We start from the raw sequence: 26,330 nt of genomic DNA, 5'->3' as shown, positions 1-26,330 counted from the left end.
TGTCCCCGTAGTTGGGATTGGGGCTGGCCCCTCAGGGAAGTTAGAGTTCTTTGTTGTTACTGTTTAGTTTAATCCTTTACTTATCCTAATTCTGATCTGGATCAGAATTGCATTAAATGTAAAGAACACACTGGAAAGATATGATTTTCTGTGCCTGTAAAGATTGACAGACTTGGAAACCCCAGCATGGTGGTGGTGGTGGTGGTGGTTCTGTGTCCCAAGGTTGCTATGAGTAAAAATTGCCTGATAGGCATTTGCAGATAACTGTATTCCTATACTGCTATCCCCCTTTTGGACTTAATGATACCTTTTGAATAATTTTGAATAATGTTACTATGAATATTCACTTATATGTTGTCTTGAGATGCTACTTAAAATTTGGGTGGGGAGAGATTTGTAGAGGATCTGCAGGATCATATGATAATTATTTAATTTTTTTATATAGCCAATATTTGCGTAAATTATGTTCCCTTATATTTCACTTTTTTCTTTATGTGACACAGAAAAAAACCTTTTTTTGGGGGGGATGGTTCTTAATGGGAATCTTATCAGAGATAATCCCCCCCCCCAATTGTTATTTTTGAAACTTGTTTGGTTCTTTTTGAAACTTTTGTTCTTATTCCTTAGCTTTGTGTAGTTTTAGTAGTGCTTTTAAGTGTGGATTTGTGTTTTTCTCTTGGTGTTTATATTTTATAGTATTTCTTTCATGGCTTTCAGGTATTAGTTCAGATAATTCTTTCGTGTAGCTTTCCCACGTATTTCTGTGTGACTTTTAATTGATTGTGTGTGTGGTAGGTTTGTTTCCTGCATTAATCTTAATGTTTCATATTTTGTTTTTTTGTCCTACAGTCCAGATATTTTCTTCTGACCTGCTTTGCTATACATTCGTTGTATTTTCATCCATGTTAAACATTGCTAATGTCACTCATTTCTTAATTTTGTTGCGTGTGTTTTAGGTTTTTAAATTGATTTAGTGTAGTCTCCAGTTCTTTGTACACAATTTAATATTGTCTTCAATATCTTTGAATACAATTAACATAGTTATTTTAACACCTATATTTTATGACCCAAAGGAGCCATGCTTGTGCAAATAGTTAAACAGCTAATAATTGAAGTGCTGGTTCAGACTCATCTAGTAGCTCTGCAGGGGAAAAGACCCAAATGAAAGATGCTTTCTTAGAGATTATAACCTCAAGAACCCTTTGAGGTTGTTTGACTCGGTCATTGGGGTTGCTGAGTTCCTATCAGTAACTGTGGTACATCATGCTATTGCTGCTAGATGCTGTGGAGTTGGTTCCTGCATGCCGTGACTCTGCCCGGGAATGAAACACTCCCCAGTCACGTACCATCCTCACAATGCATCCATTGTTGCAGCCACTTTGTTACATCAAGCCATCTTGTTATGGGTCTTCCTTTTTATTGTTAGACCTTTATAATAATATGCTGCTGTTTATCCACGTGTTGTTTGTCATGTGTTTGATGATTTTTATTGTGGTGAAAATGATTTTAAATTGTAGAAATTAGCTGTACCTCAATATAATATTTTTTTTTCCTCCAGAGAGGACATGCATTTGCTTCTTTTGCTTCGAGGCTTTCATAATTTAGATTTCTTAATCCCATTTCAGTTGAATAGATGAAATCAAAGCCCAGGGTCGATGAAATGTTAATTTACTCTTAATTATAACCTGTTGGATGGGTTGGGAAAGAGGGATGGGGTTTTCTTCTTTCTTTATCATTAGCCTCCTGACATTGTGAAAGCACTTTTTACCATCTACAGGGGGTATCCCCTCCAAAACCGGAATTTTATTTCAAGGCTAGATATTTAATTTTTTTTTTTACAAAACAACCGTAACACCTTCAAAGTACTTTACATTACATTTAATAAATTTGTCAAATCTGTGATTGCATTCTTTGGACACATTTTTCACACTCATCTGTTTGGATGGCTGACAGCACCTCCTTCATTTTTTCCCCTTTACCTCTTCTTTGTCATCAAATCGCTGTCCTTTCATGTTCCTTTTCATTCACAAAAACAAAAAGAAGTTGCATGGAGCGAGGTCAGGTGAGTCAGGTACGTGGGGCAAGAGAGGCATGCTGTTTTTTGTCAAAAACTGGCGCACTGAGATGACTTTGTGGTAGCAAAACCAGTCCCCCGGCCACAAATCTGGCCTTTTTTGTTGCACACTGTTATGTGATCTTTTCAGATCCTCTAAATAGAAAGCTTGATTAATAATCTAATCTGGTGAAATGAACTCCAAATGGACTCTCTCTCTCACATCTCAAAAACAAACGAGCATTAGGTTTTTTTGGATTCCCCTTCATAAGCTGCTTCCTTGAGAATAGAATGGTCAGATGCCACAGGGCAAAAATAGACTTTTATCCCTTTCCATTTTGGCCCAGTAACTCTCCATTATCACATCTAGTCTTTGATACCTTGAGTTACATTTTTATAAACAGAAAAGGGAGCAGTAAAATTTAATTTTTATTCTAAACTAGTTTTAAGTAAAATAGTGGAATGAGTCATGCTTGGTACAGTAAAGGGGCAGCAAAAAAGATGAAGACCTATGGCAAGATGGATTGACACTGTGCTGCAACGTGGGGTTCCAAGTTAAGAGCAGTTGTGCAGAGGGTACAGACCGGGCAGTGTGTGGTCCTGTTGTCCACAGCGCTGCTGTGAGTTGGAACTGACTTGGCAGCACCTAACAGCAACAAATAAAAACAGTGACGTTAAAGTGAAAATCTTAATAATAATATTGACATTGAACCATATCAAGAGTAAATTCTTCAAACTTAAGTATTGTGTTATATTTTATTTGGTTCTTTGAAGTAGTTTAGATTATTTCTTCTGGTATAAGAACAGCGATTCCTGGCCTCTGAATTTAAAAAGTATGTCCCTTTATTTATAGTACTGTGTGTAATTACTAGGGAGATTATTAAGAACAAAATTAATAGGGGTTTGACTATTCTGCAGTGGAAGTAAAGGTTAGTTAACGAGAATTTGTTTTTTTCTTTTGTGTTTGCTTAAAGTCATTTAAAGACTCATCTGAGTAAGTTAATGATTTTATTTTTCTCTGAAAAAGTTTCATTGAACACTAAATTACTTTATCTTTATTTATTTTTAGGTTGGGCTCATGTGGTTTGTGCCCTGTATATTCCAGAAGTTCAATTTGCCAATGTTTCTACAATGGAACCAATTGTTTTACAGTCTGTTCCACACGATCGTTATAATAAGGTAGAGTGGGTATTATTTTCTTATTGCTTGAATTTAATTTTCTTGTTTTAAAAAGTGAGTACTGTATAGAGAAAAAATTTAAAACTTTTTTGAAAAATAATGTCACCTACAGAAGAATGTTCTTTATAAAAGAAATGTTATTTTCACCCCCAAGATAGCATTTATGTTGATGTATTTTAAATTTGTAGCTAATATTTTAGCTTTTCCCTTCTTTGTCTTGATTTAGTAAAGATAAATAAGGGAGCTTTAAAAAATGTTCATAGAAAAACTCCTTTTTAGATCAAAAATTTCCTGAGCTTTTTGAAGCTCCCTTGTACATCTGTACCTCAATTACTGTTATGGTCAGTTTCCAAGGACAGATTGTTACATGAAAATGGAGGTGTTTTTTCCCCCTCCTGTTGCCAGGTCATTTGTCTGTTTTTAAAAAATTTATAAAATATTTTCATAGAAATAAAAAGAGCTAAGATTTAGCTGATCTTATCACTGTCACAAGGCCAGTTATGGATTATTCCTGTGTGGAGGAGGAGGAGGCTTGGATGAGACTAAGTGAATAAAGCCAGAAGTGTAACTGAACTTCCTATAGCTTAACCATGTCACCTTTCCTCCATGCGGGCTCTCAGCTCTGTTTCCACTCTTGGAAAGCCTGCACTGCCATCAGGCCAGATCATTGAGGTATAAAGCTTCCATGGAGGGTGATAGGACCTTCCATGATGTTCACCTGTTCTACTGTAGTAGAGGAGATAAAGGCATCCGGCCCAGTTTTGCTCACTTTGGGATGTCATTGAACCGGAATACATTTCTTCCAAACACTCTTCTCTACTTTATCGTTCTTTCTACCCTTCCAACCTCAAAGCAATTATGAACTGGCTGGTCTCTATTCACCTGGGTGCTAGAAATACAGCACAGGTACCCACTCGTTTGATGCTGCCTGCATGTCTGGCCATTCACCAGGAAGAGGCCACTTTGCCAGCAGTAGGAGAAAGTTAAGGGCTGAGAGTAGTGTGATCCAGCTTCCCAGAGGCCACCTGGAGAACCCTCTCTCTGGGAGGGAATGTTCCACAGTTGTTGCCAAGCAGGCCTGAACTTGCTAATCTCAAAATAGTTGGATAGTAGTTTTTAAAATTATTCCTTTAAATAGTAGAATGTCAAGAACAAACTCATCAATAAGTGAGGAGCAAGTGTATTGGTTTTACTCTCATCAGCATCACAATACTATAATGTATTTAAATGATCCATTAACCATATATGTGTGTGTGTGTGTGTGTGTGTGTGTGTGTGTGAGTCATGTCAAAATCTTTCTTTACCGTAATGTGTAAACACATTCTTAGTCCTTTTGAGATAATTTCCAGAAAGGTTTCAGGAATTGCAAAGATCTTTTCCTTTACTAAGTTACTAAGAGTAATTTATATATAATGTTACATATGAGGGTACTTCAAAAAGTTCATGAGAAAATTTCATTATCTTAATTTTATTTTTTCACGAAGTTCTTGACGCTCCTGATATACAGACATACATCTATGAGGCAGCTTCAAATGTTTTGTGGGAAAATGGAATTGTGAAAGACAATGGAATTTATTTTAACATACTTTTGAAGACCTTTTTTGTTAACCTTTTAATATAGTTCTCACCCTTTAATTGAAATTCTTTTGAGTAATCTATACATTGAAGACAATGGTTTCACAGCCATTTTAAAAGGTGTTTTAAAATACAAAAGCTTGAGAATAGAGAAAAGTATATGATGAAAACGATCTTAAGACATCACTTAGACCTTTCTATATTTTTTGGTGAATTTTTGCATGGAACTGTGTAAATTTACGGTACTTGAATCATATTGTTTATACTGTTTATATATTTTTAACACAACTTGAACATCTTTTTTCTTCAAATTATATTTTTGCTATTTCTTTCAATGGCTCCAAAAGCCAAATCCACTTGCATCTGCCTCATAGTGACCCTGCAGGACAGAGTAGAGTTGCTCCATTTACAGTTTCCAACTTTTAAATCTTTAGGGAAGCAGTCATCTTTCTCTTACAGAGTGGATGCGTGGGTTCAACCCTGCTTACTTTGAGGTTAACACCTCACTATTTAACCCCATTATGTCACAGAATTCCTTTTTAATGGATACATGGTACATGGTACATAGTGTTAATGAGTAACAGTAGGCTAATTAAGCAATCCCTCATCGAAGGGCCCAATTTGGTGTGTCATATGCAGTACAAATCAATAAAACTTCTGTGTAAAAACTTAGGAACACTGGGACAGCTTTAATATACTTGAATCATGAATGAATGAGATTGCTTATTATCCTATATCTTGTTGAAAGAATTGCAGTACTGATAAAGAATAATCTTTGGTATTTTCATGGGGAAAAAAACCCCAACAAAAACAGTATCTGGTAAGGTTAAGTATTTTAACACTGCTTTAAAGTTAATTTTTGTTAATTGAGTTGCATTTTCCCTTGCTTTTCATTTTTACTTAGATGTTTTTGTTAAGAGAGATTCTTTTGTCCTATATATACTCATATGTTTTTGCTCCATAATTTCTCTTCGAACTTTGTCTATGGCTTTTGTTGTTATTTTGGTATGTTAACATGGATACATTTTGATCCTTTTAAAATCTTTTGAAGGATTTTGTTATGTCACAATCTTTATTGTAATATGTAAACACATTCGTAGTACCTTTGAGGTAATTTCCAATTTACAGAAAAGTTTCGGAAACAGTACAAAGAACTTTGCCTACACTAAGCTACTGAGAGTAATTTGCCAATATAATACTTTGTTAACCCTGAATACTTTTAATGTGTATTTCCGATAAAGAATAACATTCACATAATAAAAAACGCAGCCACCAAAATTGGGAAATTAACACCAGTCAGTTATTTCCAGTTAGACCACAGGCTTCATGTATGTAGCCCCAGTTTTCCCAGTAATATCTCTCATGGCAGAAAGATGATAAATTGCCTCATCTATTTAGCCTCTTTTTAATCTCGTATTCTTTTTGTAACTTTTAAGTTATTTTAATTCTTGTGAAAGTTATTGGCTAATTGTGTTGTAGAAGTTTTAATTTGATAGTTTCTTTTTAAAAAAAATCATTTTATTGGGAGCTTGTACAACTCTTATCACAATCCAAATATACATCTATTGTGTCAAGCACATTTGTACATTTGTTGCCATCATTCTCAAAACATTTTTTTTCTACTTGAGCCCTTGGTGTCAGCTCCTCATTTCCCCCCTGACCTCCCCCGCACTCCCTCCCTCCTTCCTGAACTCTTGATAATTTATGAATTATTATTTTTTCATGTCTTACACGATCTGTTTTGGGCAGAAATATAGAAGTAATGCTATATTCTCACTGTATCCTATCAGCTGGTTCATAGTTTCAGTCTTTGTATTATTGGTGATTTTAGCTCGATCTCTTGGTGCCATCTGTAAGGTTTATTCAGTTATTCCCCCTTTAATAAGCCAGTAAGCTTTTTTCTTAAAAACAAACATTTTATTGGGGGCTCGTACAACTCTTATCACAATCCATACATACATCAGTTGTATGAAGCACATTTGTACATTCGTTACCCTCATCATTCTCAAAACATTTGTTCTCCACGTAAGCTCCTGGCATCAGCTCCTCAATTTTCCCCTTCCCTCCCCGCTTCTCCCTCCGTCATGAACCCTTGATAATTTAGAAATTACTATTATTTTGTCATATCTTACACTGTCCAACGTCTCCCTTCACCCATTTTTGTGTTGTCCGTCCCCCAGGGAGTAGGTCACATGTAGATCCCTGTAATCAGTTCCCCCTTTCTACCCCACCCTCCTCCCACCCTCCCCGTATTGCCACTCTCAGCACTGGTCCTGAAGAGATCATCTGCCTTGGATTCCCTGTGTTTCCAGTTCCTATCTGTACGAGTGTACATCCTCTGGTCTGCCAGATTTGTAAGGTAGAATTGGGATCATGATGGTGGGGAGGAAGCATTTAGGAACTAGAGGAAAGTTGTATGTTTCATCGTTGCTACACTACTGCACCTTGACTGGCTTGTCTCCTCCCCATGACCCTTGCGTAAGCTTTTTTTTTTTTTTTTAAAGGAAACACTTTGTTTATAAATATCCGGCCCTCATTAGACTTACGCATTAAATTTAGTATCCAGTGATGAATCTTAGCTCAATTTATGGATTACTAATCATTTATTATATAATTGATGACAAATACTGCTTTTTAAATTCTATTTGTTTTTCATTTAAGAGTTTATAATCCACTATAAGTAAAAGCTTTTTCTGTTACCAACTTATTTATATTAGTTTGAAGATACAGATGCTGTTTCATTTTCATCGTTCATAGTTTAGTAAATAATTTATTCTGATCCTCAAATTGTCTTATGTTTGCCTTGTAGAATGATTCAAACTGACTTTCATATCACTTACTCGGTGAGCACTCCTGAGCAACAAGGTGTTTGTTGGAGGCTCATCTCGTGTATTTCTGCCCTAGTCTTGGAGTAACCATTTTTTGTAAGGATCCCTGGTTCCTTTTACTAGAGTGGTATTATTGGGGTATTGCTGTCCCCAGACCCTTTCCGTGGACTAGACAACTGTATGTGTATACATACAAAGATAAGAACATGTACACACATATACCTATGTATTTTCTGTATCTATATGAGGGTGTCAAGAAGTATTGATCTTAAGGTGCTAGTTCTTATATGCACGAGCTTATTCTAAACAAAATGTTCTTTAAGTCTGCCTGTGTACTTTGTGATTGTTAGTAAACCAGGTTTCTCAGTAGTAAATAAACATCTTACTTTCATTAGGGTACCTTCTAAAAAAAATCCACTGAAAATAGTGGCTTCCAAAGAGATCTGCTGGGCCAGTTAATTTCAAAATAGAGAGGTCAGTTCAAATCTATGGTGGCTTTTTTTTTTGTTGGAGAATCCAAAAGTTTATCTTGATAAATTTTCTCAAAGAACACACACTGATTATGAGTGCTTATGAAGGTTTAAGAAAATGGAAAGTGCATCGGTGAGAAAAGGGCCAAATGTAGCGCTACTTTTTTAAGTTACCCTTGTAGATATTTTTTTATCAAAATACATGAAAATCCCCACTGCTGTTTGAAAATAACTGTGTTAATTTCTTTACAAATTGGTTTTTCCTTATTGAAAGTACTGAAGTATTTAATAAAGTACTGGAAATTTAAAAGTATAACATTTTCTTTGGCTTTTCTTAACCATACATATTCATTTGGTGCTTTCATCTTTATGGCTGATATCTTTGTGCTAATATGCCTAACAACCATTTTATTTGCAACACTATTGTTCAAATGTATTCTAGTGTATTTACTTGTACTTTTATAAATTATAATTTGTATCCTCAATGTAGCATATTTAAAATTTTATTTTAAATATTTAATGTTGAAAATTCAAATATATATAAGAGCAATGAACCTCCTGTATTCATCATCGAGCTTCAAAATAGAAACTAAGCCAATTTTTTGAGACACCCACATGTCTGCCATCTTTGTATTTTGAATTAGATCCCAATTATACCCTTTGATTAGTACGTATTTTAATAAGCATTTCTCTAAAAATACTTTCTTTAGCCAAAATACCATTATTACACCTAAAACAACACACATTCCAATTCCTCACTGTCATTAAATTCGCTGATCAGTGTTCAAAATTGATTCACAGGTAAAAAAAAAAATCTCAAAAAATCTTAAGTTCTTAAAAAAAATTAGCTTCTTATTTATTTTTATTTCTCTTTCACATTCTGTCGCTTATTTTGTTTTAAAATTCTCTCTCTCCTTTTTCTATGAGAAACCAGGTTATTGCCCCTATAAAGTACCTCACAGTCCTGATTCTGTTAAGTGTATCTTCTTATTGTAATTTAGAATGTTTTTCTTTCCCTTGTATTTTTCTTAAATGATAGTTAGACTAAAGCAAGGCTTGACAAACTTTTTTTTTTAAATGGCTAGGTAGTAAGTATTTTTTTGGCTTGGGCTCAGGTAGTCTTTTTGGAAACTATTCAGCTCTGCTCTTGCAACAGCTGTCATTCACAAATATTCTAGTAATACCTTATCCATAAAGACAGCTATTAGGTTGTGAGCTGATAGTTTTTCGATCCCTGATGGAGATGGTTTCAGATTAATGTTCTCTTTATTTTTAGCACTTCTGTACATGGTGCTATGTGCTTTGATCAGGCAGCAAATATACGTCCAATTAACTGGTTGTCACTTGTTTTGTGATGTCAACTGTTAAGTCAGTACAAGATTCATTATTTCTTTAGGGATTGCAAAATACCTATATACTTGTATATAAGCCGAGTTTTCCAGCACATTTTTAATGCAGTTTTTGTGGTAAAATTAGGTGTCTCTGCTGAGATTTGGGTGGCCTTATACTCGAGTATATACGGTACCAATTTATTGTTTCCACATTTATTAGCCAAATATTCTATATATAGATCTTGTCCTCTGTTCTGTTACCCAGTGGTACTCTTCCTATAGGAAGGCAGTATAAAATGCTTGATTTTTCAAATTGCCCACTTTAAAAATAATTTTATTATGTCTACTATAAATCAATTGATTTTGAAAATATTATGAACTTGAGTTTAAACATGTTTAATGTGTTTAAGCAAATTCACATTTTTCTCATTATTGATTCTTACCTTGCCTACCTTTTAGCCATTGACTACCTCTTCAAGTTGACCTGGCTTCTGAGTTATTTTACATGTTTGTCCATTTGATATTGTTATGCTATTATGTTTTTAAAGAGTCTTTAAAAATAGGGGGCGGGCATATGTGCATAAGTTTTGTTGATCGACCATTTACAAAGTAATTTTGTTGTTGAGAATATAAACAATAGAGCACATACCAGTTTAATAGTTTCAACATGTACAACTCGGTGACATTGTTTACATTTCTCTAGCTGTGAAAACTTACTCTTTTTCTGAGTTGTTCTTCCTCATAAACTAAATTACTGCCCCACAACTTTCCTGTCTAATATTTTGAGTAGCTGTTATCTACTTGATCCCATATAGATAGACCTTACGTATCTTGAGCACAGGGCTCAAGGCAGGCTTCTTCACTAGTTAAGCTAATATATTGTTTGGTTTTAAGATGGTTTCAAGGGATAATTTTTGGTTAAGATATTTCATAGTAATAGTTTCAGGGATTCTTGCAGTTTTCCATATCTCTCGAAATTCTGGATTATGTGAGAATTTGAAAATCTGTTCTGCCTTTACCCCCATAATTGTTCAGGATTTTTCTCTAGAATCTGACCAAAATGCTCAGTTAGGATGACCAGGCACCATCCAGGTAGTTGTTCATGGAGGCAATTTACCATTCATTGCATTCCCTCCTATTTATAACTCTCCTTCTTCCTCTGTTGTTCCAGGCAAACACTCGTGCTTTGGATGGCTGTTTGCAAGCTTTTAAGACCCCAGGCACTACGCAACGAACTAGGAGGTAGAACAGACACATTAAACGTGTTATTAGGCCACTTAATTAGGATGTCCCATGAAACATGACCTTAAATCTCTCCAAACAAGGAACTGAGTCCCATGAAGTATGTGGTTGTTCATAAACAACCTCAGCAGCTATATGTAAAAAACAGACCAAAGAAATTGGGTGGATCACTTTTGTAAATATTTCTACCATAGAACTTTTGCTCATTCAACTTTTTATAAGAATATGACTCAGTGGCAGCAGTCACATTACCTGGCTGTATAACCCTATCCTTAATGCAGTTCTTTCGTCACTGTAAACCACACCTTCACAAGCAGTCAGTCCTTTCCTTTTCCCTGTACCCTTGGTAACCTCAGAAAGGTTAGGTCTCTAGACATTTTCCTATTCTTGTTTTTTTTTATATACGTGAAATCATATAATATTTGTCCTTTTGTGATTGACTTATTTTATTTAGCATAATGTCTTGAAGCTCTTTCTGTATTTTGCCTGTATTGAGATTGCCTTTCTCTTATTTCGTATACACACACACAGACGCACATGCGCACACATATTTTAGCCCTTCATCCTCTCTCTGTTTACTTGTCTTGAAGTTCACTTATTCTTTGCTTAGTCTGATCATGAGCCATCAAAGAAATTCCTTATCTTTAATAACGTTTACTTGCCCCCCCCCTTGCATTTCTATTTAACAACAACAAAATATTCTGTCGACGGAAATTCCCCCATCTGCTTATGTGATGTCTCCCTTTTGTGTTAGTTCCTTCAACGTTTTAATCTTCTTATATTACAGTAATTGATTGATAGTTCCAACATGAGACTAATTTTTAATTCACTTTCTGTTAATAGCTTTGTCTCCTGACAATGAAATTATTTTTAGAGTATGCTTTATAATTTTTTGGTGCATGTCAGACTTCTGAGCAGTACAGGTGAGGCAGACAAAGAATGTTCAGCCATCTTCGTTTGCCTTAGAGAGAGTTTCTGGCACCTTCAGCTTTAAAACCAGGGTAGTCCCTGTGTAACTAGGATGGTTTGCTCGCTGTAGGAGGAAGCACACCTTTCAGGCATTTAAGGTTGAGTTTGGTTTTTGCTTTGAATTAGCTAACAAGCACTTCCGCTTAAAGGTGCCCCCCCCTCCCCAAAAACACACAGCAGAGAATTGGTGATCTACTTTTGAAAGGTGTGTTGAAAACCCCGTGAGTCAGAAAAGCAACTAACAACATGTTAGGCGTCAGGGTTTGTGTTCGTAATGTGTGTGTTTAACCTTCGTCATTCAGTGTTAGCTGTTCAGTTGTATTCTTCTCCACGCTGCACCTTTGCCCTTCTTTCTAGTGTTGGTTGTTTTGTTTGTGTTTTGATGGTGGGACTTAACATTGTTTTAGTCTAGCCTCTGTACAGATCTATGTTCCATCTGTAGAAGGTCTTGTGAATCAGAAAGCTTAAAACCTCTCACACATGCTGGAATACTTCTTGGAGTGATGGTACAAATCCTGGGCTCTGGAATTTTTCCTGCCCCTTCCTCAGTGCTGAAAGATTTTTTTCCTTCTTTGTCAAACTTCAGTGGGTTTTTTACTGATGCCTTGGAGGGAGAAAAAGATGGCACATTTTACTCGTGTAAAAGAGTCAGTCTCAAACCCACAGGGTCAGTTCTTCGATAAGATTGCTATGAATTGGCAGCCACTTGATGAAGAGGAATTTTTTGGATGGATTTGTTGGCATTTCCTCAGTGTTTAAGGTTTTCGAGACAATGATCTTGTTAAAGAGGACTTCATAGCTATCCCTCAGTGGGACTCAATCTCCTCCTTCATGCCAGTAACCACCAAGGAAGATTCTGTTTTTAAAAAATTATTCCTTCAGTTTTCCCCATGAATTCCCTGTGAAAATCCATGGAAAAGATCCTGAGTAAATTTGAGCAGCTTGTGGCTCGTAGTGGTTTTATGCTAACTCAGCAACCCATAATTGGACTTAAGCAATTGGCTCCGATTTTAACTGATTTCATCTTAGCTGCCTGCATGGGAGGAATAGCCTTCCCCCTCTGTCCTGCTATTGGTAGTTAGATAGTTCAGGTTAATTTAGACTTTCCCCCTGAATTTTGCAATATAAAATGCTATTATTTCATTCTACTCCTCTTCTTTTTAATCTTCTTGATGATTTGTAGCTAAAATGTATATGGTACATTTGTTTGGTTCTTTTAAAAAATTTGAACAGATAAATGCTCTTGTTCACTGTACTCAGGTTTTTTGTGGTGTAATCTGGAATTCTTATTCACCCTCTTAGAGATATAAAATGATTTTGTAATTCATGTCAGTCTAAAGTACTAATTTTTCGACAGGAGAGTTGAAATAATTCATTCATGTGGATACTACTCTGTTTCCCTGAAAATGCGCTAGGTCTTATTTTCAGGGGTTATTTTATTTTTTCCATGAAGAAGAATACGGTACACATTTATTATTGTTTTATTAAAAGAGACCTTGCACTTCCTGTCTGCTCCGGCTGCGCTGTGGCCAACAGTGAGCTGCGTGGTGGGGCCCACTGCTACTGTCGAGTCCAGAGTTACAGTAGCTTCGGGGGGGCTTATTTTCGGGGAGGTGCCTTATATTTCAGCAAGAGGCAAAACTGTAAGTAGGCCTTATTTTCGGGGGATGTCTTACTTTCGGGGAAACAAGGGTAGATTTATTTAGGACCAGGCTATAGTCACAGTTTTGAAAATAATTTGTTTAGTTAGTGTATCCTCTAATTACTTATACTCTAACATTCCTTTTTGTATATTCAGTCATGTTAATTTTTTTATTGTGGTTAAAAAATACATAAAACATTTGCTAATGTAGAATTTTCTGCAAGTGTAGTGTAGTGACATTGCAGTCCTTGTGTTCAACCATTAACTGATAATTTTATTCATGATACACTGGTACCCACAGGTTTCCAGTTATGTAATTCAGTCTTTTATCACACGAAGAGGGATTGTTTTGAGTTATTGAAACGTAGTATTGTCTATCAGCTATTTTCACCATGAAGGTCTTTGTTGACCTATATCTCTTAGGGGCATCTCTGACCTATTTATTAGCTTACATGTGTTTTATTTTGCCCCAGCATATTAGGTTAGCAGAGCTGAATGACTGCCTTTATGGAATATTTAATGATATTTTTGTGGATAGTTGGAAATGCCCTTAGATATATGTATTCTAACAGAGAGGGAAGACTACAACTTCATTTTGACACCCTTACCAGGAGTCAGTTGAATATCGATCAGGACGTTTTAAAGGAGATATTGATAGATTATATGTAGGCTGCTGGATTTAGAGTTTCTATGAATATTCTCCTTAACATACGCGTTTTTGAGTCTAAACAAGACAGTGTAATCGTAAATATTAACTAGCGGTATGACCTGTTTGTTGTTTATGTTTTCATGTTTATGAAAATTAGATTATTGTCAGAAGGAGAAAAAAATTAATTGATGCCATGGTTAGATAGAACACTTTACTTTGCCTTTTAAAGTTGACAGTAAAATTCATATTAAGTACTTGTTTTTTCTTGTTTTTTAAATTCACTACTATAAGACTTGCTACATTTGTGATGAACAAGGAAGAGAAAGCAAAGCGGCCACTGGTGCTTGCATGACATGTAATAAACATGGATGTCGACAGGCATTCCATGTAACATGGTAAGTACATTCCAATATTGTCCAAAAATGAAATTGGTGAATACCTAATAGAGACTCATCAACTGAAGATTTAATTGAATACGGAGAAAATATCTTGGAGGCAACATTGGACCTCCTCTGGCTCCACAAAGGAGAAAGAGAGTCCAATTACGCACAGCCAAGATCAGTTGCCACAGGCTGAAGTCAGACTTGTTTCCGCCCCATATCTGATATCAACCTCATGGCATTCTCTTTCTCTGCTGGGTTAAACAATTCATTGAAGTAGCCACAGAGAAAGAACTCATAGACCAGGCGTCCTCAAACTACGACCCGCGGACATTTATCCAGCCCACTGGGTGTTTTTGCCCCATTTGTTTTTTTACTTCAAAATAAGATATGTGCATTGTGCATAGGAATTTGTTCATAGTTTTTTTTTAAAAACTATAGTCCAGCCCTCTAATGGGTCTGAGGGAGAGTGAAGTGGCCCCCTGTTTAAAAAGTTTGAGGACCCCTGTCACAGACAATGCTCATAAGGGAAACTAACAGGTTCCCACAGCCAAGATCAGAAAACATTAAGTGATATAGTCTTCGGCCCATAGTGTACTGCCTCTTCTTGGCCAGGAGCACTTGTCTCTTTTGGTCCCTAGTTCCTCAACCACGTGGCTTCTCGGCCTCTTCTTTGTCCTGTGTACTTGGAAGTCTGACCGTTGCTCTGCTTCATAGTTCTATGGTCTCTGGTCTCTGTGCTGCCGGTTTGGGCACTTCCGGCAGGGATCTCGTATGTGCTTCACTGTGGCTGTTTTTTCTCCATGGTCCTGGCATTTTCTCTGTTCTTGCTTCAGAGATGGCCTTCTTATTTAGAAAGGAAGACTGAAACTGACCAGTCCTCAAGTTAGAGTTCTCCGAACCTTAGTTGTGTGCCCCCCCAATCATTTAGTAGAAGTTAAAAGACAAATGGATGGAAGAGCCGTATTTCAGTAATTTCACTTCACCGTAGATATGCAAATGTTTACAGTAAATTTTCATTGGAATCATTTTTATGTTCAAATAATAATTGAGTGTCTTTATCAGGGTGGATTTGCAATATATGCACACAGGTTCTAATTTCTTATTCTCCATAACCTTTGATTTGGTGTTAGGCTTAATTGAGGTGATGTTGGTAAATTGCTTATTTGATTAAGTTGAACAGTTAAATAAGTTATTTTTTGAGTATAAGTAAAGTACTAATTTTGGTGTGTTAAAAGAGCTCATTAGTAAGAATATAAATTTTAGTGCCTTGGGATTTTTTAGGGTAATATTTTAATTCTGTTTCTTCCATTGTTTTTCACCAAAAAATACAACTTATATTTATCTTGCCTCTTATATTCTTACTTGAATGCTTCTTGGGTGAATGCATTTTTTTCTTCTACCAGCATATAATCTGCGTCTCTAAGATAAATATCCCTTTAGATTTCATCATTTTAGAGGCATTGCCTTTTTTTATCTTTATGTGTAACATAGATCTTAAAAGTAAAAAGAACTATTCATTAGAGGGCAGGCACAGGCTTATTTTAAAGAACATATTGCCTCCAAGTTAGTTCCAAGTCACAGAGATACTATTGGACAAGTTAGAATGCCCTCTTGGGGAGTAGTCCTTATGGTGTCCAAGGCTATATTCCCTATGGAAACAAGACTCCCAACATCTTTCTCCCATAGAGTGGCTACTGGTTTTGAATCATCACTCTTAGCCACGGTGCCACCAGGATGTCTCAAAGAAATTAAAAGACTATTTGTTAGCATAAAATATATACAATTACTCATCCTTGGTAAACACGATTGAAGAGTGCATTTTAAGCCAGGAATAAAAGGGTAAGGCAGAAAGTGTTGCTCCAAAACCATATTTATTGAACAAAACAAATAAAAGTGTGCGAGACTACAATTTCTCAACATATCCTGATCTGGGTCTATACATTTCTGAAGGTGGTGTTTCCATCTCTCTAACCCCTTCTCCAAATTTTAAAAATTTGTACCGTCTCAGAACACTTGTGTTTTTTTGAGGTGTTGAGTTTCAGGGACAAAAAGAAATCTGAAGGCACAGGATCCAGGACAGTAGGGTAGATGGAGTAAGGTTTCCCAACAAAATTCTGAGAGGACAGCTCTTGCTACCCTCAAAGAATGAGCAAGGTACACATTCGTGATAGGAAAAAATGCCTCTGCAGTTCTCCTGTCTTTTACTTCACCATGTGGTTTTCAATCTTAGGAAAACTTCTAATAAGCCCTCGTAAGCATCCTGTATCCTTTAAGATGCTCTGTTACGATTACCCATTGGAATTCCCCTCCAAAAGTTGCCATAGCCTTCTGAGCTGACCTTTGCCTTGCATTCAACTGGCACAGCAGATGCCCTCAGAAGGCCAATGTTGGACCTCCTTCGCTTTTTGATGGTATTCTAATGAAACTAAGAGAGCATATTGCTACAACAATTTGTCTGAAGCCATCCATTGACTACAGAGACATGTTTAGACATATTTTTCTTTGGAATGATCCAGTCATGTGTGAATTATAGAACCTTAGTACTACTTTCTGTTTTAACCCTTGTGTATGATGGCTTTAAAAAAGTAAAGGTGCGAGTTTGAGTGAGATACATTTGATCACGTTATTTAAATATCCTTTTTATCATTGATGATAGATTTTATCTTACCATGCTTGAAAGTCAATTTCATGTGTTCATTTTTATTAATATAATTTATATGGCTTTTATTTTCAGTGCTCAATTTGCTGGGCTACTTTGTGAAGAAGAGGGTAATGGTGCAGATAATGTCCAGTACTGTGGCTACTGCAAATACCATTTTAGTAAACTGGTAAGAATTTGTCTTGAATTTAATATGGAAATGATGATGATCTTGACAATAGAATGACCCTGTTTTATTTTAAAAAGCCTAAATACCAACTGCTTTTCCCTTGATTTTTGTTTGAGATTAACTTGGCTCAGCATGTTTTTTATTTAGAAATTATGGCATCTAGTAGCTTAAAAAAGTTGGTTTCATAAGCAGCATGGGTGATTGAGTTAGTAACATTTGATTGTTGTTACATAGTTGTATCCATGTTCTTTTGAAGGATCAATATTTTCATGTTCAAAGTGTCGATTTTTCAGTTTTTTTCAGTTTTAATGTTATGATTTTGTAATCTAAAGGTTTGAGGCTTCTTTGTTTCTCTTGAGAGGTGTTTTTTTTTCTCTCCCTTTTCTTAGGAATGTTCCTGGTTGCCTCCTTAACCTCTTCTTCCCCTCCCTCCCTCTTTCCTTCCTGTTTAAAAAAAAAAAAAAAAAAGGAAGAAAGAATAAATTAGAGGCCCATTCTCATGAAATGAGCAGCTTATATCTCCAACTTTCTGCTTCATGCATATGAAATACTTAGGATTTTGTGTATTTGCTAAAGACGTATTTTTTTAACCGACAAAGAATGCTAAAGTGTTTTCAGAGAGGTATTGTGATTTTAAGACTGAACAATTTGCTGCCTGAATGTTAAAAACCTATTGAAATGATCATTTTGTAATTGGAGATGATATAAACTAGAGAAATAATGAAATAGATTTTAAGTTGTTCAAATGGAACTTTCTCATTGCTAGTCATTGATGCGCTTTTATCCCATTTGCTGGTTTAAGTAAAAAGAATATGATAACAGGATTGTTAAACTCAACATTCGCATGATAATTTGAATGTTTCTTATTAAATCAATTAGTTGCTGTACCACCATTTTTTTAAGCACTCCAAATACTCTCATCATCATATTTTTATTTATGTGATGGTGTAAGGATGGTGCAATGCTTTTTAGTAATGCTTTGTTAAATGCATGGGTCTGTTACTGACACTTTTAATTTATTGCTTACCGAACTGCAGAAAGACCAGTTTTTAGAAAACCTGCATACCCTTAATACTAAAAATAAATTTAAAAGGCTGTTTGCTTTTTCTAGTGGCATGAAGTAATAACTTCAAATGTTTTTTTTTTCTATTCTGGTACTATCATTCTTCTTCAAGATGATATTCTCTTTGGTGGAAACTTACTGTTTTTAAGCTGATAATGAAACAATAGTCTCTTATTTGAAAATAGAAAATCTGTTTTCATGCATTTGAATAGATGTACAAAAATGACATTAATGTTAAATTAGACTTAGATTTAATTGGATGTATTAGATAATATTTGAATGTTATCTAAACTAGGTTATCTAGATTGAAGTGTAGTGAGAATTTTTTTTCTTTAGTAAGCATTTAAAAATACTTCACATTAATTGGTTTAAACCTAACAAAAAGATTCTTTAAAGATTTTTATATACATATACATATATGTATATATATTTTCTTTTTTAGAAAAAGAGCAAACGGGGATCTAATAGGTCATATGATCAAAGTTTAAGTGATTCTTCCTCTCACTCTCAGGATAAGCATCATGAGAAAGAGAAAAAAGTAAGTGGATTTGTTGTTGCTAAATATGTAGCACATCTACTTAATAGGTTTTAAATTTTTTTAGTCAAAATTTAGTTTTTGGTAGGTGAATAGAAACATTGAAAAATACATAAATTGCAGCTTTATATAACAGAGTATTAACTCAAGGTTAAGTAGGTTAAAGAATGCCATATTTATGAATATGGTTCAACCCATTTCAATGAAAAATATGAAACCATTTGAGAGAATGAGAGAGATTTCTTGCATGTGTTACTGTGGTCATCTTCAAAATTCTTTAATGTTTTTGCAGTAATGGTTTGTTGCTATATACCGTATATACTGTGTATAAGCCGAGTTTTCCAGCACATTTTATAATGCAGTTTTTGTGGCTGATATTCGAGTCGGCTTATACTTACTTATATATGGTATTAACTAGTTACTTCACATGTAAGTAAATATCTCATCACCGTTTTCTTTATAATAGAACAGTTTGGAAGTTCTCTTTATTTTTCAAGCTTTTTTTTTTTTTTTGGTGGTGCCAATGCTGTATTAATTTTTCTAATGGGAAAATGTTACACCATATGTAGAGAATATTTTTTCTTTTAATTCAAACATTAAAAGCTTGCCTAAATACTAATCTACCTTCTTCTTACTTGCCTGCTTTCTGCTTACATTTTTATTTATACTAAGGAATATGATTAAATTTTCATAAGCTTAGAGTACTGTAGAATCACATCATTCTTTAACCAAAATATTGATAGTGTAGGAGAAGGATACTACTGTGAAGTGATTTTGAAGATTCAAAGAATATCATCTTCCAATAAACAAGAAGGTTGTTCTTATAAATAGTTGGTATAAACTAGTTTTGAAAAGATTTGTGCAGAATGGGTTTAAAATGACTTAACGTTTTGACTTTTGTGAATACTTAGGATTTGGGAAGATGATTGAAATGTTAGCTGTGCTAAAACATTTCAATTTTAATGTATGCTTGTGCCTTTTTATTATGATACACATGTTGAAAACTTAAATACTTAGTTTTGAGATTAAATTCTGTGTAATGAGGAAAATCGTTATGACTGTTCAACTGTAAGGTGCTCTAGGCTAATATATATGTCTTAGGCACCATTTATACATATTTGTCTTGGTTTTATTAATGAAGTGGTTTTGTGATAAAGTGGTAATATACAAACTATATTGTCTATTCTTTTTGGATTATTGATGGGAAAACTGCAGATTGATTTCATTACTAATTTTAACAGGAAGCACCATGAGATTTTATTCAAACGTTTAAAATGATGAAATAAGGGTTCTTAGATACAAGATTCATTAAAAGTTGAGAAGAGGGAAAGCTTATCAGTTTAAGGAGGAGTTAATTGACTGATAATTACTTTTGATATTTTCCATGTCATAATTTGAAGGCAGATTCTTAAGTACAGTATTGAATAAGTAAGTACGGATGACTATTAATAAAAATATACTTGTTGCCTTAAGAAAAAAATTGATTTTGCATTTAAGGTTTTTTTTCCTGGTTATCAAATATTAAATTAGAAAAAAAATTTTCATGTAACTTGTTCAGCTTTAAATGTTACAAGTAGGTATTTTCACTGTGTAAATAGTATTTAAATTTCACTTTTAGGAATATCCATTTGCATTTTAGTTTTTAATAGTGGAATTTAACTGATTATTAAAGATATGAAGTAAGCATATTTGAAATTTACTATTATTGGATTTGATTGTTGTTTTGGAGATGGATATTTCTATTATGATGTTTAGTGATGAGCTAGCTGAAAAGATGGGTGCACAAAGCCATCTTTCTCTTCCATCCTCTTCAGATATCAACATCTCTAAGGGTCATTTTGAAAAATGTCTAGTATGTTTATACAATGTTGCCTTAAAAAGTAATACTCGGAATTCATTCGGACTGTTGTATTTAAAAACACTAAACACTATGAGATAAATTTTTGTAATGTGCATTGGAGATAGTTTGAATCATTTCATGCAATTCTTTTATCTGGTATATACTTATATTTTAAAATATCATTTATTAAATCATAATCATAGAAGCCTGTTTAAGGCTAAATATTCAGATGTCTGAATTATTTATTAAAATGAAATAAACATCCAAATTACACTTTCTAATACAACCTAAAGAAAATTAAAACGTTTTCTTTGCTTTGCACAGCATTTGGTTTTCCAAGATATATCCGCATTGGTTAGCTATTAACTAGGAGTCCTGGTGTTGGGGTGTTCAAGCACTTCACTGCTAACCAGGCAGTTTGAAACCCCACCAAATAACTCCGTAAGAGGGAGATGTGACAGTCTGTTAAGGATGAAAGAAAGAAAATTGGGGACGTATTATAAGATGAGCTACATTACAATAAAGTGACATGTATGAGCAGCAATTCTGCCTTGTCCCATAGCATTATGAGTCCATTGAGTAGATGGCAGTGAGGTTTGTTTTATTTTTTAGCCTTTATCTCTTAAATTCCTTACATTGCCTTCCCTTACCACCATCATTTTTTGTCACCCTCCTTTTTATTGTATATTGCCTTTTCCTTTCTGTTTATCCTCTACTTAGTACTGTAACTTCTCGTTCCTTCCTATACCTGGTGAGCATCACAGACTTTGTTTCAGCGTGAAAACCTTTTCTTGACTTTATTGCAGTAGTGGTTTCATACAAGATTTGACCGTTTGTGGTGACCTTATTCACTCAGCGTAAAGTCCTCCAAGCTCATCCACGTCAGGAGCTGTTTCACCGTTATTTAGTGTTGTGTACCCTTCCATTGTTTGTATATCCCATACTTTGATTATTAACTGGGCATTTAAGCTGTTTCCTTTTTTTCTGTTGTGGATAGCACTACAATGAACATAGATGTGCATAGATCTATTAGTGTCTTGGTTCTTATTTCTCTAGTGTATATACCAAATAAAGGGACGTCTGGGTCCTCTGGTATTTCTATTTCCAGGTTTGTAAGGAAGCTCCATATTGTTTTCCACAGTGGGTACACCATCTGATAGTCACATCAGCTGTGTGTGAGGGTTCCAGTGTCTCCCTGCTGCCCAGTAGTATTTATTGCTTTCAAGTGTTTTAGCCTATCTGTTAATACTGGAGTAAGATGATTTCTCATTTTTGTTTTGATTGTATTTCTCTATTGCAGGCATGAGGAGCTTTTTTCTGCCAAGGGCCTTTGGATATTTATAGGATCATTTGCAGGCTGTACAAAAATTAACAACTTTAAAATTAACTTGCTAATTTGGTCAAACATTTAATTAACTTCTAATGTGCTGGCAGGAACTGCTTGTCTTTGGTGAGATGTGTGGTGGGACCTGATATTATTTTGAGGCCCTTTTGATCCTCACCCCTGCTGTATTGACTAATGGTCACAGGATTTCTGCATGTTTGCTGGCTGCCTTAATCTCTTTGGTAAAATGTCTGTCCATGTCCTTTGTCCATTTTAATTGGGTTATTTGTCTTTTTGTTGTTGAAGTATTGAAGCTTTTTAACTTTTAGAGATTAATTCCTTTTCTGATATGTCATTGTTAACCACCCCCAACCCCAGTCTGTTTTTGTTTGTCCCCTGTTGTTTTTGTTTTCTGTTTTAAAAATTCTTTTGGTGAAAAAAATTTGGGGGGGGGAGGTGTGGGGGATAAGACCTTTAGTGAGTTTATCCACCAGAGTGGAAATAATGTCTGTACAAAACCAAATGTTTGTTACTATAATTTCTGCATCACAGTTAAAATCCAGTTTTTAAAAAAACAGTTAATCAAAACCCACTACTTCAGCATCAGTAGCTTCTTTGAAGCCACAGTAGCACTTAAATGGATTAGGACTTGAATGCAGAAATTTGGTTGGTTGGGAAGTTAAACTCCCAACTTGCTCAAATAGAATTGCAAAATTGTGTTTTTCACAAAGATACAGTCTACTAGAATCCCCCACACTATATACAGCTGTTCGAGTATTTAGAGTCCTGAGATTATAAGAAATCCAGGCATCCTTAGACAGTCTTCTGATGCCCTTTCTTCCCAGTCAGAGATTTGTGGGCGTGTGGAAGGACACCCCACCAGCAGTGATCGCCTTGATGAACAAGTCCAACTCTTCATTGTGTGCCTTACCTTCAAGTCTTTTGATGCATTCCCTGCCAGTCAAGTACCTCTGCTGTGAGGTACTCCAGGATGGCAGCACTGTACACAGCGGCAGTCGTGCCCACGCCTGTGGATGGTTGTCCTAGATTTTGGGTGTCCATGAATAGAGCCCACCGGGAACTGCAAGCCAGCTGTGCGTGAGCTGGAAACCACCTTTATCTTGGCTTTCCCAGAGTCCGTTCCAGCCTTCTTGCCAGCCATTTCAAATTCCGCTGAATCTCAAACAATGCAGAGAAAGGGCTAGCTAGTCAAACACCTAGTGAGATCCCGACAGCTACTCCTTTGCACTCTCATTCAAACTGCCTTGGTGAACTTTTCTGATAACACATTTAAGTGTTAAGTGTTGGTCTTCTGTTGCTCGTGTTTCTTACAGTTATATGTACAGTGTATTAATGCCATTTATTGACACTTAAATTTGTCTTTATTTTTTCATTAATCTTTATAGTTCTGGGTTTTACATTCAGGTCTGTGGTACATCTTGATTCATGGATGTGTAGGTGTGGGGTAGGGGTATGGTTCCTGCTTCATTCGGCTGCAGAATTGGTGTCAGCTTTTTTCCTGAATGTTTCATGGACTTCTCAATGAAGCTCTCAGGTCTTAGACTTTTTCTTGTTGGGAGATTTTTGATGATCTGATCAATTTATTCTTTTGTTACAGGTCTGTTAGAATTTATTACTTCGTTCCATGTTGGTTTATGTAGTTAGTGTGTTTCCAGAAATTTGTTAACTTTCCTCTAGGTTTTCAAAGTTGGGGAAGTACAGGTCTTCACAGCATTTGTATTTCTGTTGGCTCTTTTGTGGTGTGCATTTAATTTTGTATGCACACTATCCACATCTTTTGTTCATGTTTCCAGCTATTTATTTTATTTAAAAGAACCAACCTCATTGTATTTGGTTCTTTGTCGTTTTTTCTGTTCCTTTTATTTCTGCTCTAATTTTTAAGATTTAAAAAATTATCTTTTGGCTGTAGGCTTATTTTGTCACTCTAATTCTTCAGATATTGACTGAAGGTGTTGATTTCGGTTCTGCTTCATTGATAATGTGTATTTATTACTTTAAATTGTCCTCGAGTTCTATGCTGTCTTTTTATGCTGATTTGAGTCAAGGAATTTTAAATTTTCATTTATTTTATTTTTTTTATCTACGGAGGTTCACAAGTCACCATAGTAAAAGTATGAATGAATTGTAAGATTATGAAAAAAGCGTAAATCACAGTGGCTTTATGTTTTGGGGTTTTGTGTAATGAGAACATTTAGGTTTTGGGGGATGATTCTCATGTTTATACACATTCTATGTGCATTGATCCTGACTTTACTGTTCCAGACTACTAATGGTGCAAAGAGCAGGTTTGGTTACTGGCATAGACATTGTATCTCCCTCTAGAGTAATCAATAGGCATAGACGCTTACTGCCCAGAATTGTGTTAAGCTTAAGGTCTCTTGTTATGCAACTCAGTGTATATATATACCTATCATCTCTCCCACTTTAGTGACCTGTCTGAATTAGGAGTGGCGTAAATACTGACACTGTAGTTCATTGCCTCCCAAATTGTGTGATATTCCCTCCAGGGAGGTGCTGCAATGATCCAAGGAGGCTGCCATAGCAGATTTCTACACTTTATCCTAGATATGGGCTATAGTACAAAAGTTTTAATTGCCAGGGTCTTGTAATTTTTTGTCTGAAGGAGGGGTGGGCGCAGCACGGTGGCAGTGCAGTAGTCCAAAAAGCTATGAGTAAGAAAGCTGTGAGTAAGAAAGCTGTGAGTATAAAGCTGTGAGTAAAAAGCTGTGAGTAAGAAAGCTCTTTGTGTCTGACCAAGCAGTCTTATGTGCTAGCATTCGTGGAACTAAAGAACCCAATCCATTGTCAAATATCAAAGTTTGAAGAGGTACCTACCTTGGGTATACTTGTAAGAGTTTTATGGGTTTAACTTTTCTATTTAGGTTTGATTTGTTTGGAGTTAATTTTCATTTATGGTGAAAGAAGACTGCATTGCTTTCACATAGAAATTCACTTATCCAAGCACCGTTTAAGAGGTTATTCTTTCTTTATTGAGTGGATTTGTTAGCCTGTTGAAAATCAGTTGACCATAGATACCTAGTTTTGCTTCTGGGTTTTCAATTAGATTTCCTTGGTCTATGTATCCATATATGTTCCAGTAGCACTGAAATCAGGTGTAGTGTGAATCTTTAAACATTTTTCTTATCATTATATGGGGGATTTTATTTTTTTCATTTTTGCACGAAAGTTTTTAGCAATTTGATGTGCATTGCACTGAATATATAGGTCCTTGGGAATAGTATTGTCATAGTTATTATATTAAGCCTGAAATTTTATACAAATTGGTTATATTTACATTATAGTTAGTCTTTAATGTTTCATAGTTTTCAGTGTATGGTTTTTTTTTCAGTGTATAAGTTTTTATATTCCTTGGTTAAATTTATTCTGGGTATTCTTCTGGAGCTATTGTAATTGGAATATTTACTTAATTTCAGATTATTTTCTTGGTATATAGAATTGTTTTCTGTATGTGTATTTTGTGTGTGTGTTCTGTGACATTGTCTGTATATAGGATGTTATACACACCAGTAATAGTTTTTCTTCTTTCTAACTTGGGTACCCTTTATTTTTCCTTGTCTGATATCTTGGCCTAGAAGGAATAGCAATGGTTAAAGAAGAATTCCTTTTCTTCTGGTTTTAGTGGGAAAGCTTTTAGTCCTCCATTGAGTATGAAACTAGCCTTTTTATATTGAGAAAGTTCTGTTCTTCATGTTCTGAGGGATTTTTTTTTTTAAGAAAAGGATGTTGGATTTTGTCACTTGTTTTTTTCTGAGTTAATTGAGATGGTTACCTTTCACACCCCCCCCCCCCATTCTTTTCTTAATATATTGAATCACCATTGCACTCCTGAGCTAACTCCTATTTGATGATGATATATAATCCTTTCAGATGCTGTTGGCTGTAGGTTGTTAGCACATTGATGATTTATATTCATAACTTTCCATGCCATATTTTTTTCTGGCTTTGTTGTCATGATAATGCTGGCCTTATGGGATGTGGTAGGAGGTACAATTGACACTTGCAAACATGAGCTTGAACTGCATGGATGCACTTATATGTAGATACTTTTCAATGAGTGTACTGGAATATTTTAGAGATTGACAATTTGGAAAACCATGCATATGAACCATGTAGTCTAGGAAAATGGGTATGTCACAAATGCTTAACACGCGCGCGCCTATTTAATCATTTAATGACCATAAAATAAAAGTCCTGGTTGTATAGTGGTTACATGTTGTTCTGCTCACTGCAAGATCAATGATTTGAAACCACTAACCACTCCATGGAAAAGGTTGAGGCTTTCCACTCCTGTATAGATTTACTGCCTCGGAAATCCGCAGGGCCAGTTTTACTCTGTAATAGAGGATCACTATGAGTCAGGATAGACAATTCAGAAGT

The 26,330-nt window shown here is 35.3% G+C and overlaps 1 protein-coding gene and 1 pseudogene across 5 annotated transcripts in view; one reads left to right on the top strand and one right to left on the bottom strand.

Moving 5' to 3' along the window:
* Positions 1 to 26,330, top strand: part of MLLT10 (MLLT10 histone lysine methyltransferase DOT1L cofactor) — a 252,498-nt gene that overhangs the window by 87,745 nt on the left and 138,423 nt on the right. For 4 of the 5 annotated variants that reach the window (XR_006681004.1, XR_006681005.1, XR_006681003.1 and 1 more), the window contains exons 5-8: positions 3,123 to 3,232; positions 14,230 to 14,333; positions 17,056 to 17,149; positions 18,655 to 18,750. Coding sequence is in view for 2 of the 5 variants with exons in the window: in XM_004710811.2 (XP_004710868.1) it covers positions 3,123 to 3,232; positions 14,230 to 14,333; positions 17,056 to 17,149; positions 18,655 to 18,750 (404 nt within the window). In the remaining 3 variants the exon portion in view is untranslated. The remainder of the gene's footprint in view (positions 1 to 3,122; positions 3,233 to 14,229; positions 14,334 to 17,055; positions 17,150 to 18,654; positions 18,751 to 26,330) is intronic. The other variant, XM_045300194.1, reaches the window with a different exon arrangement.
* LOC101654636 lies at positions 22,840 to 23,073 on the bottom strand (annotated as a pseudogene).

The sequence above is a fragment of the Echinops telfairi genome, unplaced genomic scaffold (assembly GCF_000313985.2).
Source record: "Echinops telfairi isolate 266 unplaced genomic scaffold, ASM31398v2 ScPeMD7_7461;HRSCAF=8499, whole genome shotgun sequence".
In the NCBI taxonomy this organism is placed as follows: Eukaryota; Metazoa; Chordata; class Mammalia; order Afrosoricida; family Tenrecidae; genus Echinops; species Echinops telfairi.
Note: the sequence above shows the minus strand (reverse complement) of the source record. Positions and strands in the feature narration are given on the sequence as shown.